This window comes from Amphiura filiformis, chromosome 5 (genome assembly GCF_039555335.1).
Source record: "Amphiura filiformis chromosome 5, Afil_fr2py, whole genome shotgun sequence".
Lineage (NCBI taxonomy): Eukaryota > Metazoa > Echinodermata > Ophiuroidea > Amphilepidida > Amphiuridae > Amphiura > Amphiura filiformis.
Window position 1 is genome coordinate 41,349,920 of NC_092632.1, and position 8,620 is coordinate 41,358,539.

Here is an 8,620-nt window from a genome sequence, read left to right on the forward strand (position 1 = left end):
TTTCGGTAAATCCAATAAGCCTTTGCGAGTACACCTGAAAACTCGTCATTTGACGTCACGCCGATGACTTACAATGCGCAGAAACAATGTTCGATAAGCGAAGTGCGCATCGGCGCAGATCGACATGACGTCAAATGACGAGTTCTCAGGTGTACTCGCAAAGGCTTATGGTGTTTACCGAAAAGGTCAATTGATGTTGATTGATGGTAAAGGGCTAAATGGGAAAATCGCCAGGAATATTAACTTTAAAGTGTCATTTGGCATTGTTATAGGAAGAAACATTTTCTTTTCATTATTTAAAAAAAAAGTGTTTGATGTTTTTTGGGTCAGTCGTGTCTGGGCAAACAAACATTTTTTTTGCCTTATCTGCGAAGTCCAAGTCTTCCAGTTTTGACATAAAAATTCCACCTGATCTCTGTTCTATGCCTCATTATCAAGCCCACATTATTGTTTCACTCCAGTTTTCGATCACCTTGAACCATTCTGACTCCTCTCCGTCGTCTACCACTGTACACTCGCTATCTTCATACAAGATTGGACCGGCCATTATTATTATCTTTGTTGGAATTCCATACTCAGCCATGATTCTTCGCATACTTTCTTGATGCACAGAGTCAAACGCTTTCTTAAAATCCACAAACGTAGTAGATAAGGTTGACTGCTCGCAACATCAATAACTGCTCTTCTGTACCCCTTGGTCCTCCAAATCCAGCCTGCTCATCTCTAAACTTGCTGTTTACTCCATCTCTTATTCTAACTGTTGAAAATACTTTCTTAGGCTTTTAAAGTGTTATCTGTCCAATTTCCACACTCAGTTATGAGATCACCTTTCCGACAGTTATTCTCTTTCGTTTCAACTTCAGCTCAGTTAAGTTTAGTTTCCAGAAGATACATTAGAAAGTTAACTAATAGGTTGTTTAGTAACTATCAATGGCATGGAGGAGAAGAATTTGAATGCATGTTCATAAAAGTAATTAATGAATTTATGAATTTATGACTAATCTCACAACAAAAATTGTTTACTTACTAGTAGAGGACCAGCCTGTAGAATCCGTGACTAAATCATTGAACTAAAGTTTGAGAATCATTTTGGGATCTTTGATTGATTCTGAATAAATTTAGCTTGGGCTCACCTCCTGAAACTTCCGGCATTCCGGGGAGAAGTCAATCAAGGTCACATGGGGTCAAATTTTCAGAATGCTCCAATTATGTCAAATAATATACCAAATTACTCGTATGGTCATGAAGAATCCAAAAATGTATAGTTAGATATGTGTCAGACCTTTCAAGAGGGCGCTATGACGAAAAAATGTTCAAAGGTCAACAACCTTTTTGAATTCTGGCCATAGTTAACTACGCCCGATTTGGGTGATTTTGGTGTCTATGTTTTCTTGCATGAGAAATACATTTACACAACTTAAAACTGTACAAGGAACGATGCAATGGACATGATAACGTATCGACGACGATTCATCAACGATGACGCCATTTTTGCATCGAATGTGTTTCGGCAATACAACATTTCGCAATTTAGATTGAAAAGCTGGCCAGCAAAATGTCGGATTTAAATTTGTTCGACAGGACAAGCAAGGTCGACGACGACATCGACAGGCAACGACATGGGGACATTGGACATTGTGTATATAATTTTAATGTGCGTTTGTGATTTTGATGTAACAATTTGTGCTTATTGTGGGGGGGAGGAGTAAGAAGGTGTTGTCAAATTGGGATGTGTTTTGAGTAAATTTTGGTTTATATTTTTTTGATCTTGAGTCGAAAAGTCTGAAATTGGGTCAGGGTTCATGTTCAGGACATTGTTTGGCAGGGATTGGAATAAAAACTTAAGTAAAGTGTGTTTTAACACATGTAAGCAGCCCAGTCACCCCGCTTTCCTTTCACAGGTAGATGCAGCAAATGACAATTTAATCGCTTAAAATCGTGAGCATCATGTGTGAGGCACGGGCACTCGGTAGATTACGACAGCGTTCCAGGACTACGCGATGGCAGGGTAATGGCACATTCGACAGCTTTATTACTTTTATATAGAGCTGTCACGTCCCAATCTTATTTATTCCCTGAAATTACAACAAAATTTAATTTTAGGATTAAGAACGTTAATAAAAGTATGGTTTTGAAGTCCAGTCATGTATCTATTGCCTCAAACGTCATGTACCTACCCAGCAAACACAAAACGTTTTCGACATAATTCGCAAAAGGTTATAAAAGGTTGTCAGAAAACGTTTAAATGTCGGGTTATATAAAGGGTATATTAAGAGTATAAAACGTTTTCATAACCTTAAAAAACATTTTTGATAATCTACTGCTCAGCAAACACAAATGTTTTACAGAAAACGTTTAAATGTCGGGTTATATAAAGGGTATAAAAACGTTTTAATAACATTCCAAAAACATTCTTGAAAACTTAATACAAAACATTCTAAACTGAATGTTATTTTGGGGTTGAAAAATATTTTGCGAAATATGTTTGCCCAAAATATTTTCAATAACGTTTTAAAAAAGTTTTCATGACCTTTATATAACCCGACATTTAAATGTTATTAAAAGGTTTTGCAAAAACATTTTAAGAACATTTCTGTGTTTGCTGGGTTCAAATATTTTAACATAATGTTATTTAAGTATTGACACAATATTTGGCAAAAATGTTTGCAAAAATAGTTTACAATAACATTTTTGAAAACATTTAAGAATATTGTTGTAGTGTGTTTTCATATAAAACGTTTTCAAACGTTATCATGACCTTTATATAACCCGACATTTTAATGTTATTAAAACGTTTTTATCTAAACCAAAAGCCAAAATATAACTTATTTAAAATGTTTTTAAAACGTTTTTGTGTTTGCTGGGTACCTGACCATTAATTTCACGTGGAACAACTCGGCGTTCATGTCTCGTTGTTCTACTTAGATTACAGAAATACAGAACAAAAAAATGAAAAATAAATAAAAAATGTATTTTCTTTAGCATAGGTTATTCTTGTCCCAAGACTGTTTGCATTACAGGGTAATCAACGTATCAACTTGTTTTTACCTGAATGCTCAAACAGAAAAAACGAAAAAACACAAAAACACAATAACGAAAAAACAAACACAACCGAGCAGTCTATCAGAAATCTAAAATGATATCAAAGGTGTGAAGCTGATGCAATCTTAAGATGTGATTGCCCGATTTGTTCGAGGCATCAACGTGTTCAATAAACCTTAATTGTATGCGTTAGTCGGGTTTTTTAAATTGATATTTGTAGAACATAAATCAATAATAATAAAATAATTCAATTAGTTTTACTTATTGCAGTTAGTGATCTGAAAACAATAACAAACCATTCTCTATCATGTCTATATGCTTTTTTGTTACCATGGTTTCCACGTGATCAGCATTCACTCTGTTATTTGAATAAGAATCATAATTTACATTGTGAATAGAGATTGCCAGCATCCCTAACCTGGCACGATTTTCTAATTGTATTCAATTAAAGACAAATAATACAAATTATTTTCCATAATTGCTTTCATGCGAAAATATATTACCGTGTCACGTGGTATTTATTTAAATAATTTTTCATCCTAGTTATTTCAAGGCCATGTTACATTCTAATTCCCGAAGTTAAATTGATACTGTCAAAAGAGGAAAAGTTTAAAAATTCTTATTAAACAAATGTTTAAAATCAGCTTTTTGTCTTTAAACTGGATTGTATGCTCTGAAATGGCATGTAAACTGCGTGGATTAAAATTACTTAAACTTTTCGCAAGTTTAAAACGACAATCTATCTACAGATTCTTTAAAAAAACACCTCAAATCCGTCGGGTATAGCCCATTAGTTTAAAGTTTTAATCCATCGTTGTATATAAACCGCCCATTTTTCATCTCGTCAATATGTGGGATAGCAGATAGAGGCAATGATCACGAAGTGATGGAATATCTTCTTCAAATTTCCATCTTAAATATTCAGATGTGCAGCCGGAATATACTGGTTTATATCAGGGATTTACAGTGCCGGAAAATAACATTAGGCCAGATGGGCCCGGGGCATAGGGCCCCAAAATTTGGGGCTCACAGAATTGCCATGTGCATCTTTCATTAGGGTAAAATTGCACAATTTTGGCGCGCAATAGCCCTTTATCATTCGGATCATTCTGTTCGTACTAGCGGTCCCTATCTTTGGAATACACTAGAAAATGAATTTAAGCAATCTGAATCAGTTAATCATTTCCGTAATCAATTTAAGCAAAAGCTAATTTCAACTTACGTTTGATTTTTTTCTTCTCTTTTGAGCACTTAAAACAAATTTAACCTTTAGTTTAAAAATATCTTTGAGCCCCGTCCTTGTCTTGTTCCGCAGTTGTACTATTTGGCTGTTTTTTTGTTTGTTTTTTAAACTATATTTTTTGTTTGTTTTTTGTTTCAACCCCTATAGGGGAAGGCATTTTACATGCCTATTTGGCCTTCCAGCCTTCTCCTCCATAACATGTCTTGTAAATTGTTGTAATTAAGTTATTTTTTTTATTTTGATGTATTTTGATATTTTAATATTGTCTGATTTTGATGTATGTAATTATGTATTTATTTGATATGGAAATAAATGATGAATGAATAAATGAATGTCCTAAACGTCATTTTAAGATGTTTAATAACGACGCATCACAATGGATTAAAAAACACAATTCCATGGCCCCAGTGTACTGCACTTATTAAACCATCATGGATTAAACTGTTTAAATGCAGAATAAAACTACAGTAATTGCGGTTTAAAGCCTATATTCCGTTTTGAGTTAAAAGTTTAAACAACTACAACTTAATCCTTTAACCAGTGGCCTAGTTTAAAGCTTTTAAACTTATGTTAAAAATGAGGCTATTTTAAGTAACGTAGAGTTAAGGCGATATAATACCCTGATTTTCATCAGTACCCATCTTCTTTTTTTTGTTGCAAATTTATGAAGTATATAAATATGTTCATCATCTTATGTCCTGAACTTATAAAATATCCCTACATACAAAGTGGTTTTAAACCATTTTAGACAATCATTTTAGCCCTATATATTTTTTTTGTTTACTGTATCCTGGTAACTGAGATGTGTGTTTCATAACAAACCATAATTTATTCTATTGAACATGTCCAAGTAGAATACATGAATAGAATACATTAAATCCTTTGTTATACTATCTATAAAAATGTACTCACTGATTATAACACTGAATAAATTAAATAGGCCTAATCTCTTCCACATAGATTTAATACTACACCATGTATGTATCTTCTATAATGTGTTGTTAGGAAAAGAGATTAAAAAAGGCTATAAGGTCATCAAAGGTCAGGTTATAGGTCAATTGGTTCAGGTCAAATTCAGGCATCAATTTTGAATACATGTGATAGTCTGTGATATCATACATGTCATAATGAGGCATCAATTTTGATATTTTGTCTGTTACTGGATATATAATGGAAATGTGTGAGGTGGATATACTAAAATACCTTGGGATGTAAATGGTGAGTACAATTTAGATTGCCTAGTTGAGATGGATTTGGCAAATAAATATAAAATAGTTACCAAAATCACAAAAATGAAGCTTACGGAAAACTACCTAATATGGTGGTATAGGTGACAAAAGATACCATCTGTTTCAACATTGCTGTAGTGTTGTTGTGGTAACCTGTTACCTATGGCTTAATTAAGTTTCAGTGACATAGTGTCGCAAGTTCAAAATACAAAATATAGCTCAACATTGAAAATAGAAGCATTTTAACCGGTTCGTTTTTGATAGTTGTGGAGCACCAAGTTCATGAAGTCATAAAAGAAATCAGTGACCACTTATTCCCATTTTACATATCAACATTATTTCCCTAATGTGTTAGCAACACATATCCAAAATGTTAACGAAATCCGTTGATAGTAAGCTTTCCAAAATGAAGTGAATTTAAAACATCAGTGATGTACCACTTTTTGGCTTATACCATTAGAAGCATGTACGCGTCATTGATACTGATGCCACCAATTGAACGAGAAGATTTGCCCTTCATTTTGCATACCACTTTGTCCAATTTCTTTTCTCATTTCTTCACAAAATGCAAAAAAAAAATGCAATGGGTGTAGTACCCCTTAAGAAACTTTAATAAAATATTTTCAAACATTCTTTAATCGGCGAATTGGAGTATAAAACCAGTTTTGAGTAGTTAGCGGTTGTGAATAGGCCAAATCGTGGTATCCTGATTGAAAGTAGGATCGTTCAACAAGTGTGTTTAGAATCACAGTTTCTTCAGTTTTTTTAAAATAAATGTCTTCAAAATGTTCGCATCCATCACATTTTCAAAGAAATGATTTAACGAATAATTTTTAGTGTAATGTATAAAACATGCAAAACCTCTGTATCAGAATAGTGATTAGAATAAAAAAAAAATTATAGGAAATTTTTTGATAATCAATTTTAGAAAACGAGTTGATTTTCTGAAGTGTTGCTGTACGGTTTTGGGCTCGAACCAGATCAGGAAATAATTCTTAAAATGTGATATAGGGCCCATATATAAAATTTCATGTAAACAAATCCAATTGATTATTTGGTAAAATGATGTTAAACATACCTAACAATGACGTTTCGTGCTACATCGTAGCACTTTCTCAAATCGACTGACCAATTCTCCCAGTCCTCCTCGTCTGCTTCCTGTCGGAGCGTGACGTTGGTGGCGCTGTTTTAGGTGGTTTTAGGAGTTGGTCATAGATGTGCGGCAGGAAGTGATTTCCTTCATCCCGGTTGAGTGTGTTGGGCCCCCTTTTCCGTATCCAAATCGCTTCTTTTATGTGTCTTCTATTTCTGTTTTGCTCTCTGTCCTTTATGCTCGCGTCATCCCAATTGATCACATGGTTGTCCTCCGCTACATGGTCAGTAATAGCGGATTTGTTGACCTCACCGGTGACCGAGGCCTTCCTCTGAGCTCTGGTATAAGGCTTAGTTGAGGCTTTTTCCGCTTCGGTTTTGTGTTCTTTAAGTCGCGTACCTAGAACTCTAGAGGTTTCACCTATATAGGTTTTTTCACAGTTGCGGCAGGGGATCTCGTAAACGCATTCGGCGGTTTGTAAGGAATCGCGTTTGTCCTTTGGGTGGACCAGGATGTTTCTTAATGTCTGGTGTGGCTTAAATGATGTTTGAATGCCATGCTTATTAAATATCCTCCTAGCACGCTGCGAAAGCCCCTCTTTGTAGGGGAGGACGACCATACCTCTAGTGGTCGACTGTGACGGTCGTTTTTGGGGGGTTTCTTTTTGTCCACGTCTTTGAAAGCCCATTCTGGGTACCCACAAAGTTTGAGGGCTTCCTTGATTTTGCTTTCTTCCATTCTTTTGTCTTCCTCCTCTGTGATGACTTTATCCTTTCGATCCATAAGGGTTCGAATGACGCTGAGTTTATGCTGAAGTGGATGGTGAGATTGAAAGTGGAGGTACTGATCCGTGTGTGTCTTTTTACGGTATACTAACAGTTTAATGGAGCCATCAGGTTTCTTGACAATGAGGGTGTCAAGGAAAGCGATTTGTTGGTTTTCTTCTTTTTCATACGTAAATTTGATGTTACCGGTTTTGTCTATCTGATTGATATGTGAAGTGAGCTGTTCCGCTGATCCTTTCTTAACAATTTCTAACACATCGTCCACATATCTTTTCCAAAGTCTAGGTTGACAGTTGACTGGGGCTGTGGCAATGGCTTCTTTTTCGAGCCACTCCATGTAGAGATTAGCAACTATTGGACTAACTGGGGAGCCCACCGCGGTACCAAATTTTGTTGATACACTTGGCCGCGAAAGGAGAAGTATGTGGTAGTGAGAGCAAAAGCTAAAATCTCCATGACGTCGTCTACAGTTAATTTGGTTCTCTCATTAAGCGAGGCATCTTCAGTTAACCGGTGCCTGATAATCTCAAGGGATTCGCTAATGGGGGTGTTAGTGAACAGAGACACTACGTCGTGAGATATGAATTCCTCGCCCTCATCAATCATAATTTCAACTAAGTCCTCGGCGAGATCTTTGGAGTTTATGACATGGTGCTGCGACTGGCCTACTAAAGGACCTAGAATTCTGGCAAGCTCTTTGGATGTCTCGTACATAATCGAGCCGCAGTAGTCCACTATAGGTCTCAAAGGGGTGCCGGCTTTATGTATTTTTGGCGTGCAGTACATTCTAGGGGTATTTTCAACAGTGGGGTAGAGTTTCCAATACTCCTTGACAGTGATCTTTTCTTCTTCTTGAACCTAGTGAGTAAGCTTACAAGCTTTTTCTTGTAACGCGCGGTTGGATCGCTCTTGAGTTTCTCATAGGTTTTGTCATCATTTAACATGATGTTTACTTTTTCCTCATAGTCCTCCTTATCCAACACTACTGTTGATTTACCTTTGTCGGCTGGTAGGATCAGAATTGTATCCTCCTTTCTAAGGTCTTTTAAAGCGATTTTCTCATCTTTACTTAGATTAGACTTGGTGTTATTGGTGGATTTCAACACCCCTACCATTTCTGCGCGTAACTGGGCCGCGTCGCTAGCGCCAAGGCCAACACACGCTTCCTCAGTGGCCACGATATAGTCATTAAGCACTGCATTGTTATTATCTGGCGCGACTGCAAAAT

General features: G+C 36.0%; 1 protein-coding gene across 1 annotated transcript; it reads right to left on the reverse strand.

Moving 5' to 3' along the window:
• Positions 1-7,126: 7,126 nt before the first annotated feature.
• LOC140152203 (uncharacterized) lies at positions 7,127-7,729 on the reverse strand. Its single transcript, XM_072174502.1, has one exon. It carries the CDS (start codon positions 7,727-7,729, stop codon positions 7,127-7,129), a length of 603 nt encoding a protein of 200 aa, XP_072030603.1.
• Positions 7,730-8,620: the final 891 nt, after the last annotated feature.